This window comes from Nematolebias whitei, chromosome 5, assembly GCF_014905685.2.
Source record: "Nematolebias whitei isolate Nwh7 chromosome 5, NemWhi1, whole genome shotgun sequence".
In the NCBI taxonomy this organism is placed as follows: Eukaryota; Metazoa; Chordata; class Actinopteri; order Cyprinodontiformes; family Rivulidae; genus Nematolebias; species Nematolebias whitei.
Genome location: NC_056502.1, coordinates 28,983,288 through 29,007,096, shown reverse-complemented (window position 1 = coordinate 29,007,096; position 23,809 = coordinate 28,983,288). Strand labels below are relative to the sequence as shown.

Genomic DNA, 23,809 nt, shown 5'->3' with positions numbered 1-23,809 from the left:
TCATGGTCAAACTTAAGACGGGCCTGGACGTGTGCTGATTTAAGCAGGGGAACCTTCCGTGCCATGCATGATTTTAAACTATGACGTCTTAGTGTACAGTAACCTTGGAAACAGTGGTGCCAGCTCTCTTCAGGTCATTGACCAGCTCCTCCCGTGTAGTTCTGGGCTGATTCCTCACATACACACACACACACACACACACACAAACTGGTACATAAATACCAGTTTTCGATGGTGACCTTACTTACACCTAGACATATCCACACATCAAAATGGAAGTCGGCACGTTTCATTTTTTTCTAGTTATGCTCACAACATGCATAAACGGAAGGACGAACGGATAATATTTCCATATCCCCCTCCTCGCTCTGCGATGGGGGACAAATAAACAGACAGCTGAAGAGACATATGAACCACAAATCTCAGATGTGTACCGAAAACAAACTGGACTAGCTGTGATTACATTACACAAGTGCCTGTTTGTGTGTGTTTTGTGTTTCACTTTAAGATCTGTTCTAAAGTGGGACGGCTGCAGGATCAGTGAGCCAGCAATTTCTGGCACTGCGTCACCTCTGATCTGTGCACGGAGCAGCTCACAGAACCCATCAGCTCTGCAACATGGAACATAAACATACCATCAAACACTCACAGAGGCACATGCTAACGATGCCCTGCTCGTAAAAAGACAAGCGTGCAGACATTAAGCAAATGAATGCAAAAAAAGACACGAAACAGAACTGCCTCGAGTGCTAGTTTTTAAAAGTGCACTCGTGCACATGGACACAGATGTTCTCACACATGGAGGCCAATGGTTTGGGCACTGACAGCATTCCATTCTTTAACGAAGGAAAAATGTGCCCTTTGACACAGAACTTTACCACCTTGCAGAAAGACTGCAGCCACAGAACACCATGTTTCACTGCTGCAGAAAGTAATGAATCCTCACCCACCATTTACATGTCAGATGTCTCCTGCTGCTTCCAAGTGCTGTTGATTTCTTCTTAGCAAATAAAATGAGTTTAAATAGTTGCGTGTGTAAGGTCGTTTTCACACCTGATAGTCCGGTAGACTCGGTGTGGTTCGGGACCAATATTCATAACATTTTGTTTACATTTGAGCTGGTGCGTTTGCGTTCACACTGCACTGTGCAGTCGAGTCAATCTGTTGAACCAACCTGTTCCCCCACTCGCCTGTGGGGGCGCTGCACCAAGAACTACTGAAAGAAACAACACAAAAACCTCTGAAGACTACTTCTTCTGGAAATAAAAACAAAAACGGAGTGGCATCAAGTTTTAGCAGTTTTAGGAGTTGTATTTTGTCATTTTTCAAAGATGGACTCAGCATGAGCAGAAGATGAAGCAGAAGACCATGGAGAATATTGTTTTTCACACAAGGCAGCTGACGGCTCCATATAAGGTCAGAGAAATGCGTGTTTCTTTGCCCTGCATTGTACTCCACTTCTTGCTTGTGGAGCGGGGCCCGGTCTGTTTACATTCACACTGTACTCGAACCGCGCTGGAGTTCTCTTTTACCGGACCGAGACCTAGGTTTTAGCCCGGGCCAGAGTTCGCCTTTTTGTTCTGTGACAGAGTTCGATGGCGCGTTCACACCTCCCCAAACGAACCGGACTTTCTAGGAAAACGAGCTAGAGTTTGATTAAAGTGGACTAAACAGGGCTGATGTGAATGCACCCTAAATGTTTGTTGTGTTCAGGGGCTTACTGGCTACTAGCTATGGTGAATTTCTTGCCAAGCATCAGTGCTACCCAATTCACAGCACTGTGTTCGTTTATGGTCTTTACTACAAAACAAGCGGTACACCAAGGTCCTCCGTCACTGAGGGATTTGAATAGTAAATGTTTGTAGTTTTGGAGATGAGTGTTTTTCAGGACTGGAATTGAACAGAGAATGTAAGTAAACCTTTTTGTGCTTTTTGTGTAAAATATTCAAATGGGTAGGAGTTACACTGTGGAGAAGATGAATAATTAATTAATGGTGACCCTTGATACCAAAGATTAAACTTTGAGCACCCCTAGGGCCACCCCAATCAGTTGAGGAAACTATATGTGTAAGCAATATCCTAAAATCTTCAAATAATCTAAGACAGTAATCCAGGATTTAGTCATTGTCAAATAGTTGTAAAGTGCTATATGTCAGGGTGTCATCCTAGATATTGCAATAACTTTTTTTATTGTTTTTCTGGCTTATAAAAAAATATTTCCCCCAAAAATGCTTAATGGTGTGAAATGATGCTAAATTAACTTATTAAACCTCTACATTTTTACATGACCCAGTGTCTGTGGTTGTTTTCTCAACTGAACAACGTCAAATATGTTCCTGCACCACTGTGACCATTTATTTTAACTGGTTTTTCTTTTATGGTGTGTAGGGAGCTGGCGTTTATCAATAAGTGAGGCAGGGAACACCCTGGACAGGTGTCCACCCCATCACTGGGACATTTAAAGATGCATGAGACGGACAACGATCCACACCAACTCACAGCTATGGATAATTTAGATACCAGTTAGCCTAACATACATGTTTTTAGTCAATGGGAGGAAATTGGAGAACCCAGAGAAAACCCACATGTACACAGGGAGAACATGTAAACTCCACCCAGAAAGACCTGTTTGAATCAATCCCAAGTGTTCCAGAAGTGAGTTCTTCCTGGCATCTTGAGCTCATCACTCATATGAAACTCCACTGCAGCATTCAGCATTCACTAAATGTGTTTTTGATGAGAAGCTGTCATAGCTTTGAGGTCTGACCGACTCCATTACAGGCAATAAGCACGAGAGCCGAGAAAACATCAACTGAGATGAAAACACAATCAGCACCACAATCACTGGGGCAAATGTTAATGATCCCTTCAGGAAAAACATGTAGGGCAGCATCAGTCATAGATACAAAGAAACTACAGCAAGCTGGTCCTCTCGTATGGTTAACATATTGAACCACTGAACGAACAGCTGTTCTAATTATAGCAGCGCACATGCAAAGACGTACGAGCATCTGGAACTTATTTTAGCTCCTTAATTTTAGATGAAGGCAAAAAGAAAAGTTAAAGATACAGATACAGTGCAAGAAAATCTTTGTGTAAACATTAATAAATACTTCTGCACTGCTCGCAATTTTAAATCAACATTTTTAATCACATTAGAAAGCTGAAACATTTTAGACCCCGATTCTCCTCACTCCTGCATTTGCTGATGACTGTGCGATTTATTTATACACATCATATTTTCAACTTTGCACGAGCTAAACGTTGTGATGGGACAGTAAACAGAAGCCAGCTGATTTGTTTATGGCGTGAACAGCAGAAGAAGTTTTTAGTTTTTAGCCACATTATCTAATCTCATCACTGTGTTTCTATTGAGGACCGACAGCTTATTTGCAAGAAGAGCCGACCCAACTTTTCAAACTGTCTGGTACTGTGTGCTATATTTGATTTTTATTTTGTTAAGCAAAAATCTCAAACAGACATGCAATGCGCTAAATATTGCTTCTTCTTTGCTATGACGGCTATGACATGACTTTTGACAGAACTACAGTAATGGGATAAAAACTGTTAATATGGATTAATAAGGACTAAAGAAGAGCAAAAACACAAAGAACACACAATAACAAAAAAAATGTTAGAAACAAAGATTTTTATAGTCTGTCTTTCATGGAGGCTAGCAACCTGCGTCTGCATTTGTGCATGTTTGCTTGTCTGTTAGCAAAATAATTTATAATAATTAACTACTACATTTATTTATGTACTTTATACAAATGGTTAATTTTTGGAATAAACCTCATTCAAGATGACCATTACAGCTTACAGATCTAAAAAACACAAGCAAAATTATTATATTTAAGATATTTACACAAATTTTGAGCTAAACGTTGGTGTGGTAGTAGCTGAGAGTCATCCATAACATATTCTGAGCACAACGTGATCACAAAAGATCCTTGTGGCTCATTGTGTTCATTGGCTGCCAATCCATTTAAAAACTCTTATTTGTTTTTAACTCTTTAAATGGTCTTGCCTCTCCTTTCCTTTCTGAGCCACTACATGCTTACCTACCTGCCCAATCTCCCAGGTCTGCTGATCAGCTGCTCCTGACAGTACCAAAAACCAGGTGTACGTTCAGAGGGGCCTGGGCTTTTGGGGTGGTGGGGCCAAAAATGTGGAACAAATTGCCTTTGCATATTAGAAATTGTATTTTATTTAGATGAGAGAAGGAGGAAAGTGATCATGACATTTAACAGAATAAATTTTTTGTCTGTGGTCAAGCCGTTGATGCAACAGGTTCAGGGAGAAGCCAGAGAAGACATATAAGCTGCTTTGCCATTGATAAGTGCGACTCGACTCTCTTCTTATCTGTTCTTCGCAGGTGCAGGTGATTTGCCACTGTCACTCGTTTCCCTGCTCTGTGAGTGGGATCATCAGTGAAAGGTGGGCGGGATCGTAACATGTCATTGTGTTTGTGTCACTATCCATTGTGGTCCTTAATTGCCTTATAATGGGATTTCAATTTCTTTAGCTTATCTTGGCACTGCTTATAAGTCTGGGTGTAGCCATGCTGTACCATAATCTCCTGTATCTCTCTGTAAATGCACTAATGTCTTGTAGCATCGTTTGTCAACACGATGAGGAAGTGGAGGTTCAGATGTAGTTTCCAGTTTTGCTGAGCAGGTCATCCAGTGATGTAGCTCCACTGGCCAATCAACAGCTGCTGTCAGCTTAAGTCAAAATCATCACCTTAGAGCAATTTACTTGGAACCACGAACAGGATGGTCTCATAAACCAGGTTGAGTGGGGGAGGGTACTGGCAGTGAGCAGGCCCTTAACTGGTGTGGTGTGGGACGTAACCAATGAGAGTTGAGACAGTGGCAAAGTGCCAATAATCCCTCCAGTGAAACCTGGGTCTGCCCCGAGGTCTCCTCCCAGTGGGACGTGCCTTGATACCTTCAAAGAGGCACGTAGGAGACATCTTAATCAGAGACCCTAACCACCTCAGCTGACTCCTTTTGATGTGAAGGAGCAGCAGTTCTACTTCGAGCTCCCCCTGGATGAGCTCCTTACTGGACACCCTACTGAAGATCCTCAGTTTATCAGCCTGTATCTAGGATTTTGTTATTTTGGTCATAATTCACACTTGTAGATCAAAGATGTGGGTTGGAACAGAGTGGACCAGTAAATTAAGATCCCAAATCTGTCTTCACCATGGCAAACTGGAGCAACACCCTCATGACTGCAGACAAGATCTCATTTCCAGCTTCATCCTACCATCACTCGTGGACAAGACACTGAGATACATGAACTCCAACTCATCAGCAACCTAGAAGGAGCATACCTTTTTCCAGGTGAGTTGTAGTAAATTAGTTCAAGTATATTAAATCAGATCAAACTTGGAGCAATTTAGATGCAGGAATATCAACAAAAAGCACATGAAGCTACTCTTTACAGTACCACTCTTTATACACTGTTGCGGACAGAAGAACAAGAACCTACACTGAAAATGAAAACAGATACTCAGGTAATATTTGTTGAATTCAATTTTTTTTATATATTTCATCCCCAACTGCAGAGCATTATAGAGTCCTACAAAGCCAACCTGATGTCAGAGTAAAGATGCCTAGCAGGGATAGGAACTGTACTTTAAAATGTGTCCATTGGTGCAGTTTAACACACAGCTGACTGTTGTAAGAGCTTTTTAAAGGAAGCAGCTGTTCTTAAATATATTGTAGATGTCCAGCTAACCAGCATATTCAGACAGTCACATGTTTATCTGGTCTACGTTTACAGACCCACAACTCCTCTAAACACTGCCCAGGTTTGATCATGTTCACCTCAGATTTAAAGTTTTCCTTTATTTTCTAGTCTCTGTTGAGGCGTCGTCCTTGGAGAATTTTCAGCTGAAGAGATGAGGCGGAGAGAGGAAGGCTGGGATTTGACAAATGGAGGTGGACAGCGGTGGGTGGGGGTGGGTAACTGCGAATCATATGATCACATCAAACAGCTTGCCCAATGCTTAGTGACAGCCCCGCACTACAACCTCGCGTCTCCTTCAGAGAGGCAGAGGAATGAGGCGGGGAAAAGCACGGAGAGACAAGCATGAAAGTCTGTCAGAAAGCGCCGGGAGGTTGGAAAAACCAGTAAACCTCAACAGACAAACTCAAAAACTGTTTGGCCGTGGAGGGCGGTGAGGGGGGAGGACATAGTCGAGGCAAAAGCACGAGATAAGCAGAGGGGGCGGAAGGGTGGCATAAAATAGAGCACACGTGGTTTTGGTGATTAAGGTCAAAGGTCCTGGAGAGGGAGCGTAATAATTTACCTTCTCCTAATCAAACCTGTCAAACCCAAACCAGATGAAACGCCTCGAAACGCAGAACATGTGTGATGAGAAGGCTGCCTGGGAGAAAAGGTGCTGAATTGAATTTCCACTGGGGAGCAGCTACAATGAGCCATACTTTCCATTGTCCTGAACAGCCGGAGACACTGCCAATGCTGTAAACAGTCTGCAGAGCTCCCAAAGACAGAGGAGGGTAAACACAGCATCCAACACCCGTACCGACGGATGGATGGATGCATGGATTGATGCTGAACACAAGTTTACAGCACAAGCACACTGTGTATGTGCTGTAAACACAAACAAGAAATTACATTTTCCATGGTCTTCGCTGCCTTGTTTCTCTGAAGCAGCTTGGATATTTAATCTGTTAGAAAAAACGTTTCCATTATCGTTGTGTTGCAGGTTTTTATACGTTCCAAGCAGGGTTTCAACAAATGCTGGAAGTCAACATGGTGACTGACAAACTAACAAAGTTACATAATGGACAGTCTCACAAAATGTATTTGATTTTTTTTAAATTGTGCAAAGAGACACACTTAAAAGGGAAGTTTGAAGTTTTTGAAATCATGTTTTTTTTTAGATTATTATCATCTGTAGTCAACATCTTACCTGTATTACAAATCCCTCAGAAAATGTCAAGCTGTTCGGTGCAAATGCAAAACTTGCATCTGTGCGTGCATGTTCATCTGTTCTGTTAGCAAAAAAATCTCACAAAGCACTGGACAGATTTTAATGAAACTCATTGGCTGCTCCTGTACTCTTGAGCCAACTTGATTCAAGACGGCTGCCACAAACAAAAATGGCTGTAACTGTTTCTAACTGACAGATACTGAGTCAAAATGTGGTGTGGTGGTAGCTGAGACTGATCCCCAACACATACTCTGAGTACTAACAAACTACATGACATCTGGCATATCACGTGCATAAAAACTTTATTATCAAGGTATGATTAAAGAAAAAGACCTTTTAATACAGTTCTTCCATTATTTACACTGAAGACCGGGTCGACTGTGGTTCATTATCAGTAGTGATCCATGTGAAACACTAACAGAGTCACCAACTATTTCCTAACAGATGCAGCTAAGTGAGAGACAGTGGCTTTATCTACCACCAGGTGCAATGGTGGAGCCAGGGGGCGGCCAATGGTGGCTTTGGCCACACTATATTAATCTGGGCCACAACAATCATTTCAAGAAACTGTACTTTTAACTATATAAAAACTAGAAAACAGTTTTCTCAAAAGATAAGAGTGGTTGGTTTACATATACCATATATATGGCGGTGGCCATCTTGAATTTTAACGTGATAACCCAATTTTTGAAAGTAATCTTTCTTACACCCTGATACAGCCACACACCAAAATGGAAGTGAGTACCTCGTTTATTTTACAGGTTAACAGGCTCACAACGTGCACAGACAGGCAGAGGGTATTTCCAATTCAACCTCTTCGCCCACGACGAGAGACAGTGTGTGATGGAAGAGTACGAAAGTTTACAGTCAATAAAATAGTGTTCATTTGAACCATTTTAAAACAATGTTTTTTACACTTCATTAGCATCAGAAAGGCTTTCAGCTAGGTTGCACATAATACATTTCATTTCACAATTTGTCAATATTTATAAATAACCATGGTCAACTCAGTCTTCACTGTAAAGAACCTCAGACTTCTTGGAAAAAACCGGTGTAATATAAAACTGACGAAAACAAATCCACTTTGGTTTAGCCATACGATTGACTCCTCTGAGAAAACGTCAGCCTGTTATTTCCAAACGGATGATGCCCTGAGTGACTTCAACTGCAGGTAAGACACTGACAACACTTCCACAGAGCTATTCCTTTAAGTTCAGGCAACATCTAAATCATCTAAAGCAAATCATTTGAGAATTTACATCATTATTACATCTTTCCCAATCCTGAGCAGATCACACAAACTACAATAAACTCACTGCAAGCTCTTTACGAGATGGGCCTGACTCACTTATTCAGTTAAAATTATGCCTCAGCAGGTAATTAAATGCAACTCAATCCACTTTGCATTAGAATAAACTTTGGCCTATTTACCAGAACAACATAAGCTGTTGAGTTTATGGTGTAGCTTTAAACTGAACTGATTCCTGTACACAGAGAAAACATTAAAAAAAAACTTTCCCAGTCAAGCCCGGGAAAATGTAACCTCACAAACCATGTTCCTACTTAAACTATTTATTAATGCAGTTAATTCAAATCTAAACCCACAGATTTATGACTCCATCAAGTGATTTAAAAGAAGACTTATGAGAGGGAAGAGCCATATTAAAGTCAGGTTTGTGTTTTGGCTTGAGAATCCTGATTTAACTGGAACTGCAGTGCATGAAAAGCCCCAGATCATAGCCAGAGGGGAAGAATGGAAATGCTTATGAGAAACTGTCAACCCTGGGATTACTGTAAACTGGTGTGTAGCTGTAACTAGGCTTGGCTGCCTCTATGTGAAGACCATTAGGAGCAAGGATGAAGGGATTCTGACTTCCAGGAACAGACTGGCTAACAGAACTGCAGTCACGTGTGTGGGTACAAGCGTTAGGTGAACACCAGCTGAAACATTGTGCTTCGCCACCGATTCCTTTTTTCATGGATAAAGCTGCAAACAACACAAATGAACACTAAACTGGGATGTGCTATTTGAAAAGATGGACAGCATTCTGAATGTCTTTCACAACGAGCAGCTTTATAACACCTGCCTTTTTATCTAATGCAGCTAGGGAAAACAAGTGGTACGCCAATAATCCTAACCAGGTTACGGGAGCAGAGCAAGTAATGAGGGAACGCTGCAGGTAATGAAGGCCTGAGAGCGCACGCTGTAACTGCATTGACAACATGACATGTGGGAGGAGATATAAGAAGGCAGCAGACCAAGAAGTGATTTATAGATGAAGATGAACCAGTATGAGAGCCTACGTTTGGATAATGATGATCAACTGACCAATGAGTACAGGGTGCAGTGATGGGTATGATAGTTACAACCAGTTATGAACCTTAGTGCCCCCTGGTAGGCAGCATCCAACATTTGCAAGGAGCTGGCAGGGGCATTCATGTAAACTATGTCACCATAATCAATAGCTAGTTTCAAAAAGAAGTGGCTGCTACAAGGTGTTTCCTAGCATTCAGAGTTAAACAAGATCTGATTCTGAAAAAGAAACCTGAATGATGTCAAGCTGGAAAACCTTGGTAACCGGGTTAGCTCGACGATAAACAAATGTATCAGCATAGAGATACAAAGAGGTATCAAGAATGTTTTGACCTATATTACTTATATAAAGTGTAAAAAGAGGGAGTCCTAAAACTGAGCCTTGTGGCACACCATTAGTGACCATTAAATAGCTAGATAAAGTACCATTGTGTTGCACACTATGCTTCTGATCTGAGAGTAGGGCTGCAACTAACGATTATTTCAATAAACAATTCATCGGCCTATTATTTTTTCCATTAATCGATGAATCGGCAAAACAAACAAACAAAAAAAGTTTTAATTTCCACCCCTTTATTCCAAAATTGAACATTTGACTGACAGCAATTCACACAAAAAAACAGGTTGCTATTTGACTATTCTGTTAGTAAAATATTGAATAATAAAAAAATAAAAGTTAGTCAAATAGCTTAAAAAAATAAATGTACACAAAATATATACAAATGTGTCTTTATACCTGCACAATATGTAGCTACTTTGTAAAATGTGTCCTTGAGGGAAGAGTGTAACCTGGATTAAAAGTGTGGATTATTGTAACCTGGATTAAAAGCGTGGATCATTGTAGTGAAGCCTTCGTCTTCAACCATCGACAGAGACCTCATGTCAGTGACGATCATGTTAAAGATGCTTTCAGTGAAGACAGCTGCTGCTGTGGTGTCCATGATGTCTGTCCATCATGAAGACGGTCATTGTTTGTTGTTGTTGTTTTCTGGAATGAGACAGTAAATATGTATTATAGCATAATTTACAGCAACTCAAGAAATGCCTTGTTTCACTTACAGTATTAGGTTCAGGCAAAAGTAGCTAAAAGAGCAATTAAATACACACACACACACGTATATAAAATACTTAATTACACACAGTTGAGTAGATGTAATAAATTACTTTAATTCCTGTTTAAATGCAATTCATCCTGCCATACCTGCAGTGTCTTCAGACTTTGCCAGCAAATTAAAAGTTGAAGCTTAATCATTAAATTATTATCTTTGTGTTAGATTTATTTATAAATCACATTTGAACACTGACTGTACCAATTAAATTAAATACAAAGTAACACACGCTCTCTATCACCATCATTAATCAGCAAACAAACAAGCAGCAGCAGGTTCCAGAGAGACTGACGTTACGTTTTCTCATTTGGAAACAGATCAAATGTAGATATTGTAGAGACTCACCTGCAACACATGGGTTGTATCAGCTGCAGCTCCTTCTTCCTCCTCGTGACTCCGACATGTTTACGTTTATCTCCGTGGTTCTCCCGTGTCGTGTTGTCACTTTTCAAAGCTGCATGTTGCGCAGTTTTTATCTTTGTGAAGTGCTCCCACACTTTGTAGGACTTGGGTCGAAGAGTTTTCGCTGCGTCGGTCATTTGTAAAATTTATTTAATTTCTTTTGAAAACAGCCTCTGCTTTGCTTCCGCCTCCCCCCTCGCTCTGTTCAACTCGCGCTGCAGAGTTGTTGTTTTTTTTAACTTTATTCAGTCAGTCAGCATTGACAATGAACTGCCCGTGAACAAAATGGCTCCGCAGCACCGTGAAAGATGCTTAATCGCGCGACAACGAATCGATAACTAAATTTGTTGTCAACACTTTCAATCATCGATTTTATCGAGTCGTTGTTGCAGGACTATCTGAGAGTTAGAAAACCAACAAACAGTGTGATCTGAGAAACCAATATCTGAGAGCGTATGGCATAAGATGTCATGATCTACAGTATCGAAAGTGTTGGAAAGATCTAAATAAAGTGTGGCACAGTAATCCTTACTCTTTACTTAGCTGTAGAGGAACATTTATTGATTACTTGCTTCTAGTAAGTGCTCAAAGGGTGTACCTCTACAGCTCATTAACTTATGGAGTCAACCTGATTTGAAATATCCACCATGGCTAATCAACCATTGCCAACACAAAAGTTGCTATATATCCATCCCCTCTCATCATCACGCCTTTAAAGTTTAAAACTCTGGTATGAAAGGTGACAGGTAAAATGCCTTCCTTTAAGTAATGCCGTCTCTTTAATCAGGACTTCCCTTGAGTGTCTGTGTACGGTTGAACTTACATATTTGCCTGAAGGGGCTTCACCTGGAGGTAGAGACCCAGGAATGAGGACAGGTGAGCTTGCTAGGCTGCAGAGCTCGGGGAAAGGGTTGGGGATGGCCGGGAGAGACGACGTCCTCAGCTGCTGCTCCTCTTCCTGCAACCTCCTGCACAACACAACCAGCAGTGAGGTTCAGTTCAGTACGCAGAATGCTTTGTGGTGTTACGTTATATTAGAATAAACAGACATCAAAGACACGACCTGGAGGAGCCTCTTAAAAAAAGTGCAAAGGGAGAAAAAGTTTCCAACTCGAAACTGCTGAAACGTGTAAAAAATAAATGCTGGAGAGCTAGAATTAATAAAGCTCTGCTGCAGTTTGGAGCTCATGCCTGTTTCCGTCTGATCTGACCGTAATGAAGAGTCTCAAAGCGAGCGGAAACTATAGACTCCCGCGGCCTGCCGGATAATTTCCTGCAATATTTATCACACATCAATACTAAATCAAGACATCACATTAAAGTAGTTTCTAGCTTAAACAGATGCATACGTCTCCAATGATTATTTGACAGATGGGCTGAATTATGTTTTTTAAAAATGAGCAAGTCAGTTTGTGAAACTTCAGATTGGAAGTATAAAAAAAAAAAACCTAAATAAAAGCCTCTTTTTTCTCCTCTGTCTGTAGAAGCAGTCAGTTCAAAAGGGATCAGGCCTTTTGATGTGCTCCCATATGAGCCAGAGAGCAGGGTGATCCAGAGGTCAGTTCTGTATAATAAGAACTTCAGGGCCCACATATGTATGAGTGTGTGTGTCTGACAGAGAGACACACTCATAAGACAGAATACTCCATTACCTGATCACTCCTCCTCTGCTTCTGTCATATGGGCTGAAGGCACAAAATTTGAGCTGGCACCAGCTCCACTTTGAACCAGTTTGTGTGTAATGTATTCATGGAGCTATAACGAGTGTTTGTGTGTGCGAGCGAGAAAAGAGAGAGCTTAGCAACTTTCTGAATCTGCACAAGTAGGAAGAATTCAAACAAATGAGGATTTTCTGCGTTCTCCCCCTGCTGGTGCAGTCTGAGGCAAAGAGGGAGTGACAAGCAGGAACGGGTCATCCTCAGGTTACGCACCAGAAGCAGAGAAGAAATGTTATCGCCTATTATAACGAGGGTAGGGGGTGGTGGTGGGGGGGGGCTGGTTCTTTTCCTTTAAAGTGGAGAGGAGGTTTGAGCTCTGAATCAGTTTATATGCAGAAGATGTAGAAGGTTGAACACAGTTTAAGCCACAGAAGTTTTTATCATGTGTTGGTTCTGTACACGTCAGGTCTCTGCATTACTATGGAGGATCCATTTATACAGTTTCCCTTCCCTCAGGTGCAGTTTGATTATTTTGCCATTCTTGTGATTGTCTCATTTTTATTATACTCTCGTCAAAAGGTACACACATTATGGTACAGTCTCCATCTGTACACAAGTTTTCTCTTGTCCACACTGTAACTTCTGATCCGCTTAACATAATATAATTTCACAAACTTCATGCACTTATGCACTATCACTAGACGGAGTGTTCCAAACACTTTTTGTCACCCAAGCTTCAAGGTCAGGGCCACAAATCAAGGTCAAAGACTGTACAAAGTCTTTCTTGTATGGACCATTGCTATAGATTACCGTCTTGCTGTATAATGGCCAATGATGGTCATAGCCACCACAGATTATTCTTCAGCCACCCCAGTCATTTGAATAAACTATACTTTTAAACAATATAAAAACTAGAAAGCAGAGTTTCCTTAAATGTTTGGGGTAATAAGTTTACAGGGTCAACATAAACAGTTTCTGGTTTTCTAAGACAACATATTTTCATCTTAGAACCAGATCGCAACTCAGTTGTCCGTGGACAAGTAAGTATAATAAACATGGACTAAAGTTCTTCATCGCCATGATAGATTTATTAAAGTTCTTCATCGCCATTATAGTTTTCCCTAATTTTGAATGTCTAAAAATTAAAGGGGGGAAAAAAATGTATGTCTTGTTGTGGGTTTTTAAAGCCATCCAATCCAATAATGATACAGGGATTAAATTGACGGTGCATTCAACCAATAAAGAGAACCAGAGCCACAGTTTGACCCAATCAGAGCAAAGCAGGGCGGGTCGTGCTGTCTGATATATGGTGGGTGATCCCAGCATTCCCAACTTAGACACAGACTGCAGGAGAGAGCACCAGTCAGTGTTTCCTGGACTATTTTCCAAGGAGGACACACTGCTACCCTCACCCAAGGTGATGACGTGAAAAATTATTAAATGTTTACGTATTAAACGTTTGGGTTGGCACATGACCAATTCACTGCAGCCGGGGGAAATACCAGAACTGATACACCATCACTTCACCCCCTCTTTCTGCACCGAGCCCCAACCTCTCCAGTACTTTTGTATCCAAAGTCTAACTTTGTATTAAATGTTAATGTTTTCGGAGCTTCGACATCATCGTCATTATTGATAGGCGCAACCTGTGCACGTGACCAAACTCTGGGTCAGAGAGAGAGAGAGCGCTCAGCCTGAGCGACTCTCACAGTGAGAAAAGGCTGCATCTGCTGCTTTAGTTCTAATAATTAAACAATATTAACGCTAAAAGATGAATATTTATATGTCCCAGATTATAGCACAGATGTGCGTCTCTGTTTAACTTTGATTTTTCCCCAAAACTCACAAAGTTCTCTCTGTGAGAGCCAGTTTCAGTTATTTATATAGTTTATCGTACATATCTGCAAAATCAAATTATATTGTGTTTTAACAGCAACACGGTGCTATTGTTGTTTGGATGAGCTAAACTTCATTTTATTTAGAACTAGGGATGCATGATATTATCAGCATGGTATCGTGTATCAGTATCAGCCAATATCGGCGATAAAAGTTAAATATCGGACATCAGCCATTCCATCAAAATAATTCACAGATATAAAGTTTACAAATTTGCACTGTTCGAGTGTTGTCCTTGTGTTAGAAAGAGTAAATGTCATGAATAAATTTGACATTAAACATAATCCAAGTTGAAGTCTTGCATCATTTTAAGTCCCCTTTTTGGCATCTGCATTTGGTAACAGGCCACACTGACAAAGACCGTGCAGAATAATGTAGAATTTTAATCCCACAGCAGAGAAAACTATGTAGTCTCTGCAAGTAGGTCTAGGAAAAAAATATTGGTATTGGTTATCGGCCAAATAAGTTTTAACATATCAGATATCGGCCAAAAATCCAATATCGTGCATCTCTATTAAGAACCATACTGAGCGGTAACTGTACTATGATAAATAAATTTTAATAAATCATCAAATATGAAAAATAAATAATTTTAAATGACTATGAGCTGAAAGCCTGCAAATACAATTCCTTTTGATAAATTATAATTTTAGGGGAGAAATCTGTCGGTCTGTCAACTTAAAAATATAATTTTAAGATACTGTAATTTATGCTCTGCAAAGGACTTCCTCTGCTATGACTTTTTAAAATATATCAGGCAACCCTTCAATTAAACACTGAAATTACAAAAAAGTAAACAAGATAAAAGGTGTTAAAACCAGTCTCTTCCTTCAGAATGATGTTGGTCTGGATGGCGCTTCATTCAAGAATGCTATATTTTAACTAAGTTCATGTACATAGTATACTGTATGCTTGGGTAACCTCTAGGTGTGGAACAATTTCAGTCAAAAAAGTTGTTTTCCTTTAATCCCTACCTTAAGCACACTGTGTGTGTGTCTCTCTTGCAAAGTCTGTTGAGGAGGAAGAGGATGAGGAGAACAAGGAAGTTCCTCTGCAGAAGCTCCTGAAAGAGCCTGGACATTTCGAGCAGTCCACAAGATGGCTGACTGAGAGTATTTGTATGTAGTAAACTTTGAAAATATAATGATTAAATAACATTGTTCTTTAGACGTTTTGCCTTCTTTATTGTTAAAGTTGCAGACAACCTAAATTTTTGGTGGACAACCAGATTCTGTCAAGCGGTTGTTGCTGGACAACCTGGAAAATGACCTTATGTCTATACCATATGGTGGTGGCCATCTTGGATTTTGACGTGGCAACCCAATTTAAAAAAATAAAATTTGGTACTGCTACATGTAGCCACACACCAAAGTGGAAGGTGGTACCTCACTTATTTTTCAAGTTATTATGATCACAATATGCACGGATGGATGGAGGGTATTTTTAATTCCCGCTCTTTGCTCTTGTGACGGGGGACAATTGAACCTTATGGAATAGGGAACTGAAATAAACTTTTACTAACCCTAAGGCTAATGACAAGTTCACTGGGAGTTATGCAAGAATGCTCTGAAATAGCTCTCAGATCACGAGAACCAAAATGGTCTGATCTAAAACTATATAAACACTGGACCATTTGATCAAAATACATCTTAAAGATAAACATCTAGTAAGAGAGCTGAAGGTGGTTATTGCTGAAAAAGATGCAAAGTGGAAACTTGAGAAAACTTCAGTTTACGTCAAACACTAACCTGACGGCGAGGATGTGCATGGGCTGTGAGCGTCGGAGGCCGGTGTGGGGTGGCTCGGCGGTTGGCGAGGAGGAAGGCGGTGGCTCGGGGGAGACCTGTGCGGTGTGAAGCTGCCGGGGCTGGTTGCTCTGTGTGTGATGGTGATGTGAGCAGGAGTTCTGGCCGTTGTGCAGCAGCGGGGTGGACTCTGTCTGCGGACCACTGCCGGACGAGTACACGCTCTCCAGCGACGAGTTCATATCATTCACCAGGGCCTCCAAGTCCACGTCATCCTCTGATGGGCGAAAGAGAAACCGATCACGACAGGTGAAGGTGAAACATGGCAACGTTTCTGAGGAGAAGACATGATGAAGCCTTCTTAACTGTTTAAACACCAAATCATGCTGAGGAAGAATGAGACAAAGTTATTCTGGTCAAACTTCATAAATGACATCAAACATCACAAGATGTGATACTGTTGAAGACTTTCAGCTACGAATACATCGAACTTTAGCTCCTTATCTGTAAAACAGAAGGAGATAAAGAAGACATGTTTGTGTTGGATAAGGTCCCTTAGTTCTGCGGCCATCTTGAATTAGGTTGATTTGAAATGTTAACGTGTGTTAGATGAAGATCCAGTGATTACAGTCTGAGTTTCTTAGAAACCCATCCAGTGGATCATGATATATTTTGCTAATGCTACAAACAAACACGCGCTACATTATCACCCCTTCACCTCCAGTGGTGGGCGATAGAGCGTTATTGTGAGAATGTTTATAAATCATTCACTCCATTCAGATCCAGTTCTCCTCAGTACGCAAGTCATTCCTCAGTTTTTGTTCCATTTCAGTAGTTCATAAATCAAAATGTTCGGCTCATTCAGGACATTCCTGCTCTGACTTTTGGTATTTGTGCAATTTTAACTTTTTGAAATATTTACCATAGTCGACCATGTTTTTGTCATTGAAAACTAATGGAGCTCTCTTCGCATCCTTCAAACTCTTTAAAAGCTTTAAAGACTGTTCATTACAGCTTTTGATCTGAATCAGCTCCTTTCAGCTTCTCTCTGTTTATTGCAGCTTTTTTCTTCTTTTTCAGCTTATTTTAGTCTTTTTTTTTTTCTTTCAATCTTAGGCCTTCCTTCTGCATTTATTTATTCATTTATTTATTTGCTAATTTCCACTTTTGTGCTTCTTTCTAAAAAAAGTAATTGTTTTATGCTACTTTCAGCTTTTTCAGCTTTTTTATTTTAGCCTTTTTAGCCATTTGATTTGCCAATTTCAGATTTTTTTTTTTATCTATTCAGTCAATCTCTGCCTATTCAGCTGCAATTCTGCTCTGTTCTGCATTTTCTACACATTTTTTCCGTTTCTCTGATGCTTTCCATTTTTATTTTCCTGCATTTGGTAAATGTCAGCTGTTCGAATTCAGCTCACATTAACAGTTTGACGATGAAACATTTTCAGCAGCTTTCAGCAGAAATCATTCAGCAATAAGCATTCACACTGCATTTTCTCAGGAAACAGGTTTGTTGCTTTCAGGTAGTTCTGAAGCATAAAAACAGGTAAGCACTTCCTGTATATGTAAAGGTGGGTGCCCATCCTGATGGTTAACGAGCTCTGCCATCTGAATCAGAAAGCCCGTCGTGACTTATCACAGTTCTGCCCAGTGAGCCTAATCTGCAGGAGTATCAGGAGCAGGTACTAACCTGCCCGTTGCACTCCTGAACTCTCCCCACTGGGACAGTCGGCGCTAACGAGGAGGATTAGAGTTTCAACCATTCTGCTTTAAAATCGAGACAAAACCTTGTTACCAGAGGAGGAATCAACACTTCAGAAACCCTCCTTATGGGTTTGAATTCAAAAAGTGATTTCTCGGCGCCTAATTTTGCTCCGTTTTAAATGACAATGTGAACTGGAACTAATTCAAACTGCTGAGTTCACGATTTACACCTACACTGCTGTGCAAGAGTGTCCCCACCACTAGGAGGGGACAAACTCCAACAGTCTGACACGGACATAAAGAAATATTATATCATAACGTTGCATGATTTTAAACAGAAGAAAACAGGAGATTATTAGGAAGACAATATTTACCCTGAATAGAGAAAAAGTCCATGAAATAGATCAGTAATTTAAAGGCCTAGTGTTCCTTGAAGGGATGCATATCACCCGCTACCGCTCATGCCAGTTTTAGACTAAAGCCATCTTTTCCTGAGAAGAGACAAGATTAGATGGAACTTTATTGATCCCGCAGGAAATTGTTGGCAAACTTAGTTTTTTTTTTTTTATTGTGCACAACTTTGTTCCGCACTTCGAGAAGTTGCAAGATGAGTTATCGCTCAGAGTAAACAACTGTCAACTGCTAGATAATCACATTTTAGCTCAATATCTGTAAAAACGGACTCAGTTATAGCCGTTTTATAGTTTTCTAAGGTTGTGACAGACATCGTGAATCAGGGCGACTCCAATACATATTCAGCTGTAGACGTTCATCCCATCATTACTTTATGAAAGGTCGATTAATATCCATCCAAGCAACATTAACTTTACATCAGTGCTACACTCATTAGCATCTAGAAATCTCTACATCGTGTGATGCGGCTCCTCCTAACATTTGCCACCCAGCTCATGTGCAGCAGCATCGCTGCAGCTCAGGGTGCAGGACAGCTGACAGCTGCATCATGTGAGGTGATGCAAACGTCATGCTGCTTTAAAGCAACTACAAATCCCACAACTCAGCAGAAAGCTGTCATTGAACGAACTATGATTTCATTAACATTAAATAAATTTAAAAAATAGGGTGACAAAGTAAGCCACCAAGTGAGGTGAGGAATCCCCTTTTAATTTTTCGCTAATACCACCTTCTAAAAGTTAACTTGTGTGTGTTGGAACAGTACCAGCAGGATGATAACAGCCTCGTTCTGTTTCCAGCAATCAGCTAAAATCTAAGTGTCATTCTTCAAAAGCTTTCACTGAAAACATGCGAAGTACAGCATCACGGGTGCATGTGACTCACAAGTGGTTAATCTTTGGGTATTATTAGTGACAGGTAAGCCGGAGCAGCTACTTATGGGTAGTTTCCAGAGCTAAAGAGCCGGATACAAGACTCATGGTGCTCTGAGTACTGGGATAGGCTGAAGACAGAAAAAACAGAACAATAACACAACTAGCATAAGAAAGGGATAAATTATCAATAGTCTACATAAACAATTATAAAAAGGCCAAATCAAACCCAAATATTGTGAAGGCAAACCAGAAGCTACAATCAAAAATAAAGAAATTTAATTTTCTAATAAAATACATTTTATTTAAAAAGCACCTTTTTCTGAACACATGGGACACTGTACAACTAAAACAACAAAACAAACAGAGCAGAACAGATATGACAGTGTTAAAATAAATACAATATAGTCAAAGATTCAAATGGAAAGGATGATGACACAGGCTGCAGAGTTCTGAACCATCTGTAGCTGCTGAAGGGATTTAATGGGGAGTACAAAAAGAAGGGAACTGCAGTCATTGATCCAAGAGGTTACAAGACTGTAGACAAGGAAGGAAGTAGTGCGAAGGGTGAGAGGATGGAGACGGTTAATATTACGAAGGTGGAAATAAGCAGACAAGGTGGGAAAAGCGAGCTGTTGAGGATGACAGCCACACTCTTGACCTGAAGGGACAGGGAAACCATCGAGTTAGTTGTTAAATTGGAGAAGATAATGTTCAGATTTTGAAGGAGTGTTTTTGGTACAGACAGGGATGAGTTCCATTTTATCACAGTTTACTTGGATAAAATTGTAAGAAAAATAGTGATTTAGTTCACTGAGGCAATCAGTGAGGAAGGAGCGTGGGAGGGTAGTTAGGTTTGGTAAAGTAGAGCCGGGTGTCATCTGTATTTTTTTTTCTTTATTTAACCTTTATTTAACCAGGCAAATCCCATTGAGATCACAGATCTTTTTAACAGTACAGTATAAAGTTGATACAAAATTTATGGAAAATATGAACTAGAAGAAGAAGGTGTGATGAAGAGGAGGGGCCCCGAGGAAAGATCCCTGGGGCACACCAGTAGAGATGGGGCAAGACTGAGAACTGAAAGATGGAAGTTATATGCACATTCACATTTCAGCAATTCACACTGCATTTCTGTGAAAGCCCAGTGAGAACGTGCTGAAGGACTTCACAGAAATTTGCTGAAGAAGCTGAAAATCTTTCTTAGATTAGAACACTTGCTAAAATATATTTTGCAATCAAACGATGCAAAACTCAATAAAAGCTAAAAGAAGCATAATAGTAGCTAAAAAGTAACATGTAGCAGACAGAAACAGAGCGAGCAGCTGACACATTTTTAAAAAAGGAAAAATGTTTAGGAACTTTAGAAATTTCAGTGTTTTTCTGTGGCAAAACATGCACCAATTAAAGTATTTAAAGTTTAAAGTTACAACAGAAAAAAAATCACAGCACCCACTTCCTGAATGAGCTAACATTTTCATTTATGAATGGATGCATTCAGAAGTACGATTACAAAAAAAATACAACCTGGAAAACCAGCATTCACACAGTCGGCAAAACGCCAAAAGTGGCTTTTTCCTTGAACGCATCAGCCGCTCAGTAGTACAAAAAAAACCTACTTGGGCCTTTGGAGGGAGTGTAACAGAGCTGCACGCAGACAAAGAAACAACCTTTACTCTTACACAAGGATGCAATATTTGTGTGTCATCATCAATCATACGACGGCAGTCACCATGCATGTCACAGTTGGTCAGACCCAGGTGTGCGTCAGACTCCCAGAGGTGAGCCGGACAGACTGACGACTCTGAAGGCCCGCAGCTCCAGGACAGAGGCACACATGGGATTTCAGAAGGGCAAAAAAGGATGCGGTCTCCTAATATCAATCTTTTTAACCAAGTTTAAAAGACCAGAGAACACAGTTGCCCTCAGCAGAAACAGGAGAAAACATAACCTAACATAACCTGTGTTTATGTCCACAGCAGCTCCAATGACTACTGGTAGATCCTTTAAAATATCTCAACTGAATGAGTTTAGAATATTCAGATGACGTTGCTTTATACTATAAAAACCTTCTCTACACAAACAGAGACTTAACTGAAACAAAAACATCTGAAATACGAACGTCAGAGGTGGCCGAACTTTGGCTTTTTCGTCATCATGCACCCGGAAGGAAAGTTTACAAAACAGATCAAACAAGGACGGAGCAGCAGCAGACAAAAACATCTGCCTGATGGCAGAGATTTGGTTGAACTTTTATCCACTTAAACAAAGAAAATCTACTGAAAATCAAAATGGTTGTTTACAGGCATTAACACTTGCTGGATTAAACCAGTAAACGGGTCGTTGGGTCAGACCTGTTAAAAGTCAGGTTTTGTGGAGAGGCTGCAGATTGCTCCTTAATGACTTCATTTTGTAAAAAATAAAAGTTAATTTTGTTTTGGGTTGACAAGTTAACAATTAGTCTGAGCAAAGCAGAGACAAAATGGTCTTTTGACATTTTAAAATACATTTAATAACAGTTCCTTTATATTGCCGTCTATTTTGTATTACATGGTAGTTTTTAAGAATGCGCGATATATACAGTACACGGTAGAAACGATATAAATTTAGCCTACGATATAGATCTGTCTTCTACCGGCTAACCACAGTAATGCTGTGTCTGAAGTAAAATCAGAATTGTCAGTTTAATCGTTGTTGTTTTTTTTAGTTGAAAACTGTGCGTAAGTGGTGTTAAAGTCTTTTCTTCGAGAGCTAAGTTCATTCAACCTTTATTTAGGCAGGTAAATCCCATTGAGCCTCGAGGACTCATTTACAAGAGAGACCTGATTAACGAAGTAGCGAAGCTACAAGCTAACTATGGCCGGCTTGCCGTAGTGTTGCCGTATTCGGACGCATGCGCAAAACGCTGTGTTCCGTCGAAAGTTGTTTTTTTTTCATTGACGGTTAAAGTAAGCGTTGGTCAGCTTTAGAGAAACCTGCTCTCTGATCTGTGAAAAGAACGCTGTGTTGTGTGATTTTACTGCGAGACCCTCTGGTCAAAGCCACAGAGTCATTTTGTGTCATCTGTCCTTAAAGCAGGAGGCGCCCACTAGAGGGTTGGAGGGTGAAGTGTTTTCAGTTGCTGCTCTGTTGCTGTTCATTTCTTAAATAAGACTGGAAACTGTGGAAACTGTTAAGAGTTAACTTTTTTTTTGTTTAAAACATTTGGCTAAAACTACATTTGATATCTTTTGCACTGTTTTGCACTACAAGAAAGAAGCCTAATACTTGATTTGTTTATTATTTAAAAACTCTCTGGACCTAGTAGTGGAATTTTCTTAATTCAAAATATATGATGGCAAAAGGACACTATGCTTTTTTTTTAGTAAGTTTTATACCAAAAACATATTGCGATATATATCGTTATCGCCACCCTTCACAATACATATCGTGATATGAATTTTATGCCATATCGCACATTCCTAGTAGTTATGGAGTTTATGGTATTTGCAAAGATAAACAGCAGCAGCAGCTAGCTGTAGTATTTCTGGTGTGGCCTTGAGACTCCAAACAAGACTAAAATAATTTGAGACACTGAGTTTTCCTATGAGATCCATAAAGTATAGTTATGAATTTGTCAGAATGAAAATTTATTTATTTAATTTAATGTTCTTCAAAGAGATTTATACAAAAGGCAAATATTAACCATTCACTTTTATAAATTAAACATGTTTTATGTTAAAAAGACTTTCTGGTCATCTCTGAAGGGAATTTGTGTTAGACAGTTATTAGTAGTCATTACATTATGAGCCGTGGCACCAGTTATAGAACATGGAGTAAAGGGTAAAGTTCTTTGTCCAGGCTATGCTAATGGCGAACCAAACAAGAGCTTGTTTTTTTTTTTGTTTTTTTCAAGTTTTTAAGAGAACTCTCTCATAAATCGTCTACTGCTTTGAAAGAACATTGAATTAGCTCGAATGAAGCCACCCAGACTTTTTCAGCATGTGAGCTACTTTTAATACAACCAAGTCAAAGTGATCTACCTAATAAATATAATACAATAAATATAAGGCCCCATTTACACAAGAACAACCTCTGAAAACAGTGTTTTTTCAATGTTTATTGGGGATAATAAACATAAAATGAGCGAGTTTACATGAAAACGCAGTAGTTTCCATGTCAGTTAGTTTGTCAGATAAGAAATTATGTACCGTTACTTTAAAATGATAGTATTTTGACCTGAACTGTCAAATGTGCCGAGTAAAGACATTCTAAGATGAGGTGTGTGTTGTGTTTGTTGAACATGCGTACAGAAAAGGAGGGGGTAAATAGACATTTTAAATTTATCTGGCAACCCTGATGCCAGGTTCGGCTGCTGCATTCATTGTGCATGCAGCATCCGCTTGAGAACAGTTACATCCAGAACAGGTGAATACACTAACGTATCTTTGGATAATGGATTTTATTAGTTTTGCTCCTACAAGCTGAAAAACAGTGAGTAGCACAAAAACACTCTGCTCTCTGCCATTTATTATAACTGTTGGTAGTGCAGAAAAACGTTTGAATGCAGCCGCATGCAGTGTGCATGTGCCACAATTCATGCATGGACTTTGTTGTTTTCAACCAGTTTGACACGACTGTCAACAAGGAAGAGGGCCGACAATGGAGGAGGGGGCGTACCAAAGAGACCATCTTATCACAAACAAAACTGGTTTGTTCCACTTTGGAGTAAAATGTTGGGGGAAGAATCAG

General features: G+C 40.0%; 1 protein-coding gene across 1 annotated transcript in view; it reads right to left on the bottom strand.

The window, feature by feature from the left end:
- grb10b (growth factor receptor-bound protein 10b) overlaps positions 1–23,809 on the bottom strand; it is a 125,877-nt gene that overhangs the window by 47,120 nt on the left and 54,948 nt on the right. Inside the window, exons 4-5 of the mRNA XM_037676404.1 lie at positions 16,095–16,368; positions 11,616–11,760 (exon numbers count right to left, since the gene is read on the bottom strand). Coding sequence (XP_037532332.1) covers positions 11,616–11,760; positions 16,095–16,368 — 419 coding nt within the window. The remainder of the gene's footprint in view (positions 1–11,615; positions 11,761–16,094; positions 16,369–23,809) is intronic.